The sequence below is a fragment of the Phoenix dactylifera genome, chromosome 2 (genome assembly GCF_051530095.1).
Source record: "Phoenix dactylifera cultivar Ajwa chromosome 2, Ajwa_hap1_PhDact_Kaust_v1.1, whole genome shotgun sequence".
Lineage (NCBI taxonomy): Eukaryota > Viridiplantae > Streptophyta > Magnoliopsida > Arecales > Arecaceae > Phoenix > Phoenix dactylifera.
Window position 1 is genome coordinate 55279573 of NC_143191.1, and position 12719 is coordinate 55292291.

At 39.0% G+C, this 12719-nt stretch overlaps 2 protein-coding genes across 2 annotated transcripts; one reads left to right on the forward strand and one right to left on the reverse strand.

Annotated features, from left to right (window-relative positions):
- Positions 1-1490: 1490 nt before the first annotated feature.
- Positions 1491-2316, forward strand: LOC103715769 (uncharacterized). Its single transcript, XM_008803517.5, has one exon. It carries the CDS (start codon positions 1583-1585, stop codon positions 2069-2071), a length of 489 nt encoding a protein of 162 aa, XP_008801739.4. The 5' UTR covers positions 1491-1582; the 3' UTR covers positions 2072-2316.
- Positions 2317-6311: 3995 nt separating this feature from the next.
- Positions 6312-11823, reverse strand: LOC103715770 (DUF724 domain-containing protein 7-like). The gene is made up of 6 exons (XM_008803518.6): positions 11105-11823; positions 8996-9412; positions 8105-8863; positions 7916-8006; positions 7658-7837; positions 6312-7581 (listed from the first exon to the last, which is right to left on the reverse strand). The coding sequence occupies exons 1-6, from the start codon at positions 11534-11536 to the stop codon at positions 6650-6652; spliced, it is 2811 nt and encodes a 936-aa protein (XP_008801740.5). The 5' UTR covers positions 11537-11823; the 3' UTR covers positions 6312-6649.
- Between the last annotated feature and the right edge of the window lie 896 nt (positions 11824-12719).

The window sequence follows — 12719 nt, forward strand, 5'->3', positions numbered from 1 at the left end:
AAGTCTCAATCAAAGTGGTTGATGGAACAAGGACAAGCGTTTAATGTTCATTTATTGAACAACCCTAGGTGTAGAGGGATCAAGAAAGAGCAAAAATGGTGAACATGCTTGCTGACATTTTTTGCCACTGAAGTTCTTGTTAGATCATTTCAGTGACAGATATACTTAATGTAAGCAATACTCCTTCCTGAGTTACCTGCAAGGGTTGAAATGTGAGCATATCTTCCAAGCCCTACTTTAATATCTTGCAAAACTAGTGGTCATCAAAATTTAATATATAAAATCAAGAAGAGAAAACTTTGGAAAGAAAGCTGGAGAAAATGAATAATCAACAATGATATATTCATGTTATCATAACACTCCAAGCATGCATTAAGAATGCAAATCAGGAGAGGATAATATTATTCTATTTATTTATTTATTTGTTTTTAATATATTTGTGTTCTACCCAAAGTTAATACAGATTAGAAATAAGTTGCTATCCATCACAAGAAAAGCAAGGAAATGGCATGAGACATTCAATGCAAACTTGCAAAGGCCTGGTCGCCCATGTTTTCAGGCTACTGCTCTTCTAATCTCCTGATTATGCTATTTATTGCAGTAGACAAATTTATCCAAGGATCCCTCGTTGTCCATAAAATCCACCATGATGCCATTTCCTCAATAATCAGCATTTAACCATGAAAAAACTGGAGAAGAATATAAATATGTTTGTGTTTGCAAAGCCATTCCTTTTTTTTTTTTAAACTTTGTGGATGATTGAGATAAAAACAAAAAAGTTTAATTCGAACTGAAAAGAGAGAAGCAAGAATTGCTCTAAAAGATTTTGCTCATCTATATGCCACCGTAATCAATATCAGAATCCAATGACCCTAAGCTTGTTCTCTCTGGTAACTAATTAAGCATATGACTTCACCAAAGTGGGGTTCCTAAACTATAAAAAAATTAAGTGCCTAACTAGTATATGACCATATTAATGCTCCATTATTTCTGTTTAATTTGTGTCTACCAAGTAATCTCCCAAAAACAAAAAAGGAAAGCACGAAGATGACGATCATCACGGGTCTTGAAGAAAGTTGGATTACAGCAAAATTAACCTAATTAAGAAGTCAAAATGCATGGCATGATTTTATGAGAAATCGTGTTAGATGTGCATTTCTTAAATACATTGAAGTGAATTTAAGCATATATAAAGTTAATATGAAGGTACACAATAGATACTTCTCACTAAGATCTCCGACAAAACTCAGGAACAAGTCAAGCAACTACAGCCAACCATTGGCTATCAATGGGTGACATCTCATGCTACTTAACACACAATTCAAAGCCACCACTGACATTAATTCAAGTCTGGTTGGAACAATGGGTCCAAGTCAAATATTGCCTAAACTGCCTCTCAATTACTCCACTTTTGTAATCATAAACATACATATGAAGGGTGGAAGTGAAACCATTTCAAAAATCCAGGGGCAATTGCATCACCAAAGTCCTATATTATTGGCACACCCCCACTTCCTCTTGCTTCCCTGCGTAGAGTCCCAAAGGAATCCCACCTGAGATACACAAAAAAAAAGGCCAAAAAATGGCTCTAGTCACAGAGGAGCTCAAGGCTAAGGCTGAGGTCTACCATGGTGATGAGATCTGCCAAGAGAAGTCCAAGTTCCTCCTCCAAGAGCTAGGCCTTCCCAGGGGCGTCCTCCCTTTGAAGGACATCATAGAGTGTGGCCATGTGGAGGAGACCGGCTTTGTTTGGCTCAAACAAAAGAAGAAGATTGAGCATTGCTTTGAGAAGATTGGGAGGGTGGTCTCCTATGCCCCTGTGATCACTGCCTATGTGGAGAAGTTCAAGATCAAGAAGCTGACTGGTGTGAAGGCCAAAGAGCTCTTGATGTGGCTCAGTCTTAACGAAATCTCTGTCGATGAACCACCGACCGGGAAGCTGACCTGCAAGGCCCTGGGGGGGATCTTCCGGACCTTCCCGACATCAGCTTTCGAGCTCGAGGAGGAGAAGAAGGTGGAGGCACAGGTGCCTCCCTTGAACCAAGCTTCACAAGTGCTTTCTAACAAATGAAGGAGTTGTGGTCATCCTTAGGCTAGTATCAGTGCAAGTAGAATAAGAGGAAGATGAAATCCAAGCTCAACTATGAAGGACAGAACAGATTCAAGTGCTTCTGGCTCTTCATTTAATGTTGCTTCCCCTTGTTAAGCAGTGGCTATTTGACTGTTGGGCACAAGTGATGCTTTATAGCTTGTCTTTGCTCCATGCAATATATGTGCTTTCTCTCTTGTTAGTGGATGTCTGTGCATGTCCCTTAACCTGTTCTCACCTATTTCTTTCCTCTCTTTTGCTTTTTACTCTCAACATTGATGGCTGGATAAATAAGTGTGCTCCTTTTGCATGCCTCTTTTATTTCTTTTTTTTTTTCCTTTTGTTTTTTGGGTATAATTATTCTCATGGCAACATATATTTCTTTCCTTATGATAAGATATTTTTTTTTGGAAAATTCCTGATGGTAAGAGATTAGATTTTAAAAGTTCCAATATCAACTTATCTACAACAGATCTATGTAACAAACCACTTATTTCTTCCTGTAATAACATCCTATCTTATCCTCTTGTAACAACTCCAGAGCCCAGAATAGACCAACCTTGTACATAATATACAATGTTAAGTATAACATATTTTATGCTATACAATGTTATAAAAAGCTATAATTAAAAAAAATACTAAAGGTGTTATTAAGATGAAATGGCAAGTATGGTTCACAGGATACTTTGCTTGGGTGTATAAAATATAAGATTTTTTACGTGTATACCTTCTAAATATACGAAATTGCATGAACATCCTCGTAAAATTACTATTTGCATGTATATTCTTCTTTTTTTCTCTCTTTTGCATATGTACCCTTATCATTTAATGTTGTTAAAAAATAAACGACTAAAAATTAAAATAACTAAAATACCCTTATGAGTAGATATGTAAAAAGAAAGTTATAAGGGTATATACATAAATAGCAACTTTATAAGAGTATTCATGTAATTTTTCATATTTAGAAGGATATACATTTAAAAAATCAGCAAGGGAGCCAATTAGAACTCAGTCTCTAAGAAATATGGAAGAATCTTGAGCTAAGATGAAGAAGAGATTTCCAAGGAAACTTTGTATTCCCAAAAAGTTCTGCATAAATCAGCCAGGTGAGTTCCAATCATCAAAGGAATGGTCTCATCACCCAGATGAAGGGAAGATGATCATTTTCAATTGTTAGGTCAGTAGTCCCTCGCCAAGCAGGCTTACAAAATACTTTTGATAGACCATGATGCAATGCCCTTCATATCGATTGAGTAAATAATAATCCTTCTATTCTGATAATGATTTATATGTGACTTTTAAGAAACAGTAGCTGCACTGAAGAACCTCTAAATCTACACATATCCTCCATATTCCACTACAGTTTGTTTGATGAAATAAGTTATCCTATGCCCCGTGGACCACCGTATATGGCAGTGTTTGGTTGGGGAATAAAACAGAGACAAGGCATGAAATAAGCTATACACCTACCTAACAGCCTTTTAAGATAAAGACATAAACAGGGAATCATTGTACCAATCAAACTTGTTTATGCTAGGAATAACTATTATGAAAGAGAGCTGTCATAAACTATTCATGCTATCAAGCTATCATTTGTGCCTACTTTTACTTAGTTGGACCCAAAAAAAATATCATCCAAAAGTTATTACAAACGTAATAGCTAAACAAAATTTTGGCTATCTCAGGGAATAACTAATCCCGTCGGCATAACTTTTGCTACTCCAAGCAACCAAGTTATATTTAAAATTTATATGCATATTTGTTTTGTTTGACAAATATAAATATGAATACGGATGTTTGTCGAATGCAAAAATTTACATCCATATTTGTTTTAAAGAGATACGGATACAAATCAAAACTTTATAACTGCAGAATTAAAAATATTACTAAGTGGATGTTAAATCAAGTTAATAACATATCAACATAGTCAATTATTTTCTTAAAAGTTGATGAGTGCTATATAAAATTAAATAGAGTTTCAAATAGAATCAGATATTTGGATACAGATCGGTAGTTATCTATTCATATCCATATCCATATCTGTTTTTTTTTTTTGATAGATATGAATACAGATACGGATGTTAACCGAATGCTCGAATTTCTATCCATGTCTGAATAGATTCAAATATGAAAATAGATTTGAATGGATATTATCCGATCCACTTCCATTCTTAGTATCTCTGCTTGAAAGTGCTGTATTTATCGCATGGATCCATCCCTCATCAGGACTTGGCATTATTACCACATGGCAAGAGGAGGATCAGCACATTGATCTCACATTTTTCTTACATCATTGGATTGGATAACATTCAAAAGGAGCTGCTCGATGAATGCAAGTAGAGTAACTTTGAACCTGCCTTGCAAGAATTTAATTGCTTGATGGCCAAAAAATGTGTTACCTATAATGAACAACAGCCATTAGAAATTCCGCAATACTTACCATCTAACCAAGAGAACAAACGATGCATACCACCTACCAATCGAGATCACTATTCATCATGATTTAGTTGAAAACAATTTATTTTTTCCAAACTCTAAAGATGTTTCCTAATTCCAGAGGGACTCGATATGCATGTCCTCTCATTCCCCTCTCCCTCTTCACATTCAAGCTTACTCAAACTCCCCCTTGATTCTAGATCCCTTAAGAAAACTCCAGCCGTAACACCCTCACAAGAGTCTGCTCTTTCAAGAACCATGCATGGCTGCCACAACTCGACTCTAGCAATCCATATGTCACCATTCTTCACAAGAATCAACAATTCTAGCACCTTTTAGCTTGGAGAATTGTTCAAGATCATCAGTCATTTGCTCTCATACTGCTTATTGAAGAAAAATGGGAGTCGATATATATTTCAGAATCTAAATTTCAAAGCTTGATCCAATCCTCTACAACGATTTTTTTCCCTCCCATTAATTCTTACATGTAGGACTGCACCTCACAAAAGAAACTTCAAACCCCCCACATTTGAAGGATCCATAATCTCGTTAATCACCAGGCAACCAGCCAGCAGAAAGGCCCTAAAGCCAGTGCCATTAACTAAGGAATCTAATGGCTTCAAATCACTAGTTGTAACTATAAAACATTTATTCGTTCTGATTTCTGAATCAGTATAATTGCTTAAACATCAGCAATATAAATCAAATTTGGAGCAAATGTTTATACTGTACTCATACCATGGAAAGCCCCAACATTTATCCCTTCCAAAGAATCACAGTTCCAGAGGCTGGCAACAAATATTGCAACATGACTGGAAACATGAAAACAGATTTAAAGTAGAACAAGCTTCAAGTGCTTTATTCAAGTAAAAATTGTCATTGATCAATTGCTGAAAATGAGGGAGACGAGACTGAAAGATTTATGACCAAATTGCAAGCCATTGACATCAACCATGGAAGCAAGAAATGTAGTAAAGAGCAGAAAACCAACCATGTTATGAGACAGACAATGTACCATAGATGTTCTATTATTAACTATGCATCTAAAGAAGACCAACAGACTACGCACGTATACCGAAAAACAAACGGTGCAGCAGACTGGATGGCTTTTTTTTTGCACCTCACTACTCTGGAGGCTTCATCTGAGCAGACCACGGATCTGTGCCAAAGCTTTTATGTAGTATTTTATTTTCTGACTTTGTTGGCCGCATTCATATCCATCGTGTGGAAGCCGCCAATGTACCACAAAAAAAAAAAAGAAAAAAAAAAGAAAGAAGAAAAAGGAGGAGATCAACAGATGTGCTTGCAGTCAGGTGAAATCTAATTAAGTTCCATAAATGTGGTTCTCAGTCACAAGCATCATTTTGGGGTGCCATGACCAGAAAAAAAGGGAAAGAATAAGAATGCCAAGGTCAATTCACACTTTAAATCAAACCAGCTCCTGCATTTCATAGCTCAAAAATCATAGCATATATCTCAAAGACTAAAAGCAAAAGCTTCATCAAAATTCTGTATTTGACCGAGAAAAAAGACCGATAGTAGGATAAAAGAAACCAATAACCATAGCATTTAGTTCCCCGGATTGAGCAAATATATTTTCAAGCCTCATTCTAAAGTGGCATAGATAGAATCACACCATGCACGCAACATTCTAATTCTGTTTCATATGTATATTTTGCTCGCCTACAGCATATCGCACCAATTAGAGAGTTCAAATTGACATACTAGAGTCCCACATCTGCAATGCAGTATGGTGCATCAGTTTATATGAACAACTGCCAAAAAGTAGAGGAATGTAGGACATTGTCTGCCATATTCACGACATTCTATTAAAACATGACTCCATGCAGAGCTTTAATTGTGTCAAAACACACATGCTGCGATAACAAGAAAACAATACAACATTGGGGTTTTGGATTTTGGTGATTCATGTCATCTGTCCATTGATCATTGTGACATGTCACAGATGTTAGTTAAAGTGAACGAGAAGTTTGTTGGCAAACAGACCAATATCAATTTACACACAAAATACTCAAAATACCGGCATTTCATTGTACAATCATCAGTTCTGCAGAACTTTACGTTTCATTCCTTCACTTGTTCAGGACCAGCATCTCAGCAACTTCACCATGGAGCAGCAAGGATGCCCTCAAAGTCTTGTTGAGCAGACGCAAGAACTTCCTCAACAGACCATGCATCCATTTGCAGTTTCACCAGCTCAGTCTCATTATCTTCTTTAAGTTTCAACATTGAAATTTTTTTCTGGTGGAACTGCATGAGAGATTGCTCCAAATTCATGATGGCGTTGTCAATTTCTTGAATCTCAGAATTTAGGCAATATTTCTCCTTCTGTTTCCCTGAGATAATCCCTTCCAATGCAGACTTCTTCTCCAGAAGTTGCTCCTGATTATCTTTCATCCTAAGTAACTCCTTGAGGCGTGCACATACACCTTGAACATTGAAACCATGTTCTTCTAAATGCGCAAGAGCTTTCAACCCCTCATCAAATCTGCTCCGTGAATCAGTTATCTGTAGCTTACGTATTCTGCCTAGCAAGTCAGAAAAAGTCACCATCAAACCTATAGCCATTCCTTCACGAAACTCCTTACAGTATTGTTCCAAGGGGCGAAAATGAGGCTGTTGTGGCATTGCTGATAATATTTCCATTGACTCAAAAGATTCCCACAAGGAAGAGTGTTTTTCAAATGGCAAATATGACTTGTTTGTAGGTGACTTGCAACGGGGTTCAGTCACAGCCTCTGCTGTCCCAGTAGGGGCCGTCTTAGCAATTTGACCACCTAAAGGAGGAGCCAAGACCCCATTTTGTTCTTCATTTCCAGCTTCACTGTGCTGCATGCAAGAGTTCGAGGTTTCGACCAGCCACGCATTTTTAGAACCCATTGCCAGGTTTAATGTTTCCAAGCCTCTCATACAGTCCTGTTGAGTTATCACCTCTAGTTGAGACATGGAATGGCCTTCAACAGATTGCTCGCTAATCACTTTGTTGACTTGTTGAACATCGGTCATCGTAGAAACATTCTCTCTCATTAGTGTTCCTAAGCAAGTCACAAGAACAATTGTAATATCTTATGTGGTAAAGTAAAAAATAATATAGTTGCAAGATTAACATACCCTGAGAGTCTAAGGCAGATGGAGAATCTTCACTACCCCTTTCCTTGGAGCCATGACAAGGAGGTTGAACTTCACAGGAAATACAGCTAGAGTCAACTATAGCAGAAAGACCAACTTCTTTGGCATGCTCGCTCACAATTGTCGCATGACTGCTTCCATCAGATTGTTTCGCATTGTGTCCTGCAATGCATTAGTTAGGATTAAACCAAGGAATAAATAGTGCTGGCTGATAAACCGAACTTCAATAACATCACAAACCTTCTAATGACACATTTCTGTCTGATAGTTTTATTTTCTGAGGTCTACCTGTTTTCCTTCTATTCTCTCCACCTGTAAGCTGTCTGACACCCTAAAAGAAGAAAAACATAGCACTCTATGATGCTGAATCTCATTCATTTTTTTTTTTTTAAAAAAAAAGATGTCAGAAAGCCAAGTGCAGAGACTTGCATTGTCATCAGGAAGCTTGTCATGTTGGTGTTTAGAGACAAGCTTCTTTTTTTGGTGATCATTCGTCGAAGGGAACTGAGTATAATCAGCACCTTTACTTGATGAAGAGCAGCAGAGATGCAATGTTCCTGACTGATTTTTTGATCCATCCTTCCCATGCTTGCTAGATTCTTCCCCCTTGTTGGACAGTCGAATCATGCTAAGGGGTGTGTGTAGACTCAATGACTCTAGACCATACTTTGCTGGCACAAGTGTTTCATGATTTGCCCCCTCTAACAAGGTACCTGAGCAGGGTGGTGTCATATGGTCTGGGTCCACCATATTCTTATCCTTTAAAAGGTTCTTGGAGTAGCCAAACCTGTCAATTATGAAGGATCTAAGGTGGAAGTTAGCTCTCTCTTTGGCAGCTGGTGTGGTAACATCAAATCCAGTCCCCATCCTGCTAGGAGTTTTGGTGCCCCTTGCCATCACTAAGAGATCCAACAACTTTGCATTATCTTCAATTGCTTCGTCATCTTTCTTCCGTTTCCTCCGAGGCTGGGATGACTCCAGCTGGCTTCGAAATGTTGATCTTGCTATCTTCTGGTTCTTAAAATTCATCGCATAAATGCCTGATTTACCGAGAGTTGCATTCTTCTCAAAACTCAAAGTCATGACCGAAAGAGGGCCCTTGGACTTATCAGCAACACTGCTTGCATTTGAATACTGTTCATGATTCACTGATTCTGTTCCACTACTGCTCTGTCTGGTAGACTTGTCCTGAAACAAATAGGCACCATTAGCAGATGACAGAAGGAACTAAGATACAAGTTAAACAAGACATTAAATATAGGATAGTAGTTCTAGTTGAGGAACTCACTAAGGTACTTATCTTCATAAGACATGCCCTACCTGTGACACAAGGACCCATTTTCCATCATCCCACTCATAAGGAAGCCTCACCTCTGCATGGCAAAATTCCAACTCTTCTTCCAAATGCATTAACTTAATGCCGTACCTTGACCCGGCATTGATCCTGGCAACAACTCCCCGGCACCAGCCATTTCTGTAGAATGCTTCAACCACATCATGCAGGTCAAAATTTCTATCTTCTGACGAAAGTGGAGGGCAAGGCCTGATGTCTTGCAAATCAACAATCTCCTTCAGTGACCACTCATGCTCAGTTTTCAAGCTCTTGTACTCAACCAAGAAAATGTTCCTCCAGATTGGTTTAACAACAACAGCAGGTAACCAAGCAGCAGGAAACTTTCCATTAAAATAGGCAACTTCAACTTGAGTTCCCGTGCTATACATCACCTTTTCTGTTTCCTGCAAAGAAAGAAAAAAAAAAAAAACCCAAAAAAATGTATGGATTAAAAGTGACAAACATATAATCGATACACACAAATGCCAAAGAATATTCGGTTTCCAAACCATGAAAGATCTGGCTGCGTTTTCCAATGTATCAGAAATGTACCTTGAAAAATATGCATTTATGGTAGTAAAATCTACAATAAAAAACAGCGGTAATTGACACCTGGTCCTCTGTTTGACAGATGGTTGCAATAATCTCCAATATTCTACCATGTTATATCTAAGCCAAATTTTAGAAATGTCCATGAAAACATGGAATCATAAAAACTCACATATATGGCTTGTGGATTAAACGTTAATGGGATATGAACATCAACGATTGAACAATAGATCAAAAATCAACTAAGAGATGACTTCATATGCCAAATATGAAAACAGCTAAGTGCTTTAAACCTTTAATATTTAAATGTACAATATATTGTCTTCATACAGCTAATACTAAAATGTTACATGATCTACACACGTCTAGCTAATATTTTTTCCATTAGATATGCAAATGAGAAGATAGATGGGATCACTGCTCCTCAGGGGGCAATCAGGGGGCAATGATTGAACTAAATGGGACAATCATATACCATCAAATTGTTACTCAAGTCATATATGTGGGGATTCAAAATGCCAACAAATCAAAACTTGAATGCCATTCTAAACCATCAAATGCTTGGGAATCGATAACTATAGTTGTCTTTTCTGTGCCATATTGCACTAGCCTTTGTCTTGAATCTTAGGAGTTGACAATTAGAATATTAACATGCCATCAAATGCACAGAAAATGATGGCTACAATGGTTTTTTCTTTTTTCCTGCAATGACACTGGCCTTTGTCTTGAATCTCAGGGGTTGCCACAAGAATGCATTTGTGAAACCCACCTTCAACAATAATTACATGGACCATGTTTCTAACAGTGCTAACTAATGCTCATTATTTGACAACGTAACTTTTGCTATCTAAACCATCTCCCTTCGTTAATTGTTACATGAAATCTTCATAAGAACTTAAGTGGAAAAATTCTAACAAAAGAAGTAGAAGAACTGTCTACCGATATCTGCATTCTAATGAGTGGGAACATAAAAGAAAGGAGCAAAGATGAGCACAGCTCAGAATCATCAGCACAACTTTAAGCCAACCATCACATAAATCCAAAACCTGATCAAATTTAAAACAAACAAAACCGAAACATCACTGATGAAATAATCACTAAAAATCTACCGAGATACTAAAGAAAACGCCACCACAATCCACAAAATAGGAGAAAACACATCAAAACAAACACAGCAAGCAGATCTCTCCCGTTACCGAAACCAGTTACCTTCGATGAAATGTACGAGGACCTCAAGCATACCCGTTGAACAGAAACATTCAAATAAAACGAGTAGCAGACATTTCCACCTTTCTAGTGCATTTCCAACAGACACAGAGAGAAAAAAAAAAACAGAGCTCAAATCATCAGCATAACTTCTAATCAGTCATCAAAAGAGGCAAATTACACCAGCTCCAAAGACGAGAACTAGAATGGAAAATTATATAAGCTCTAAGATACCGAAGAACACATCAGAATACAAGATAAAATCTCCGAAGACCAGCTAAGAAACTAAAGAAGACACCGGAATCCAAGGAACGGAGGAAACTTTATGAGAACCAGCATACCTTCCCGTCGGGAGAAACCCACTTGCCTTGGATCCAGTAGCGCCGGGGCCTCAGCTCCGCCGAGAAGAACTCCATCTCCTCCCTAGTGTTCGGAAAGCAGACGGAGTACTTCCCTCCGCCCTCCGGAGGGACGGCAGAGACGATGCCGGCCCACCACCCGTCGTTGTAGAAGGCGTCGACGAGCTGGTGGAGGGTGAAGATCTGGGGGTCGGGGGACTGCGGGGGTCGGGGGCGGATGTTGGCGGCGACGACGGGCTCGGAGAGGGGGCGGGACTCGTCGGAGTCGTCGACGAGGGAGTCGTAGACAACGACGTAGGGGCGGCGGCCGGAGGTGGCCCGGATGACGCGGGCCTCGTACCAGGCCCCGTGGAAGCCCTCGTCCTCGCAGCTCACCTCCACCTCCGCCCCCACCGGAAACATCGCCGGCGCCATTCCCTGACGAAGACGACGACAACGCCTCCAAGGTCAGGGTTTTTCGGGTTTAGGGTTCTAGGCGGGGAAGTTGAAGCCTAGAGCGGAGGGAGAAGGCCAGAAGAGCGTCAGGCATGGTAAATTTGTAGACGAGCGAGGGTGGAGATGGAAGGGGTTCGTACAGTGGTGGATCCAGTCACCGACGGCCGATGGGAGTTTGGGTTACCGGGGAGCGGTGGAGCGTTTGTTTGTTGGAGGGAACGAGGAAGAGGTTATCGTGACCGGACGGTGGAAAAGGGGATGGGGGTGGAGCCAAGGGAAGGCAATGGCGGTAAATTATGGGAACTTGGAGGGTGGTAGTGGAAGGGAAATTACACCCGGCGAACCCCTCGCGCTTAGCTTGGCGCGCAATACTTTGACGAGATTAGCGGGCAGTGACGTGTGGCACGTGAGGTGCACGTGATGATCATGGGAGGGAACGGATTTGATGGACGGTTGTGATCCGCAGTTCAAATATGCAAGCACTAAGACCGCCGAGATTTAGAAACTATGGCAAGTTCAATTGACGGGGATAAATGGGCTAGCCAGGATTGAACAAAAAATATATTATATATATATATATATATATTATGAATTGATGGCATTAGACAAAGTTCATATACCAGAATTTTAAGCAATTCGACTTGAGTAACCTAAATTGCGAACAAAGTATTCTATATTTCTATAAAAAAATTTCGCAAAGTTACAGTGAAAGATAAGTAGTTACGTCTAAATTTTTCGATTCGCTTTTTGTAAGCTTTTTTAATTTCTCTTTTCAAGCAGAGAAGATCGACGACTGCATTCGATGCATATTTTATTTTTGGTTTTCATAATATCTTATTTTCCTCTTCCTTTACTTTTAACATCCATATTTTTCTTTTTTTTTTCTGCTATTTTAACTCAAGTAACTGTTAGTCTTTGTCTGTGCGGAGTCAGTGCCTTCTATTAGGTGCTAGATACATATCCCTACTAATAAACATCCCATCTAATTCAACTTTGCTTAGGAAAGAGAAGCAGAAGGAATGCAACAAGAAAAGTTAGAAGGGATTTATTAAATAGGAATTATCACAGCTATTGATGCCAGGCACCAGTCCTACTAAAATGATAGAACTGTCCTTCAGCAGCAGGATATAAAGAGGGGAAAAATCATCTTTAAAAAAAAAAG

What these genes read in the sequence shown, in the direction of transcription:
- LOC103715769 (XM_008803517.5), top strand. Translation starts at nt 1,583, where the DNA reads ATGGCTCTAGTCACAGAGGAGCTCAAGGCTAAGGCTGAGGTCTACCAT.
- LOC103715770 (XM_008803518.6), bottom strand. Translation starts at nt 11,536, where the DNA reads ATGGCGCCGGCGATGTTTCCGGTGGGGGCGGAGGTGGAGGTGAGCTGC. An exon ending in AATGGGTCCTTGTGTCACAG is followed by an intron (nt 8,864 to 8,995) that starts GTAGGGCATGTC and finishes TATTTGTTTCAG; the next exon opens with GACAAGTCTACCAGACAGAG. An exon ending in CAGAAATGTGTCATTAGAAG is followed by an intron (nt 7,838 to 7,915) that starts GTTTGTGATGTT and finishes AATGCATTGCAG; the next exon opens with GACACAATGCGAAACAATCT.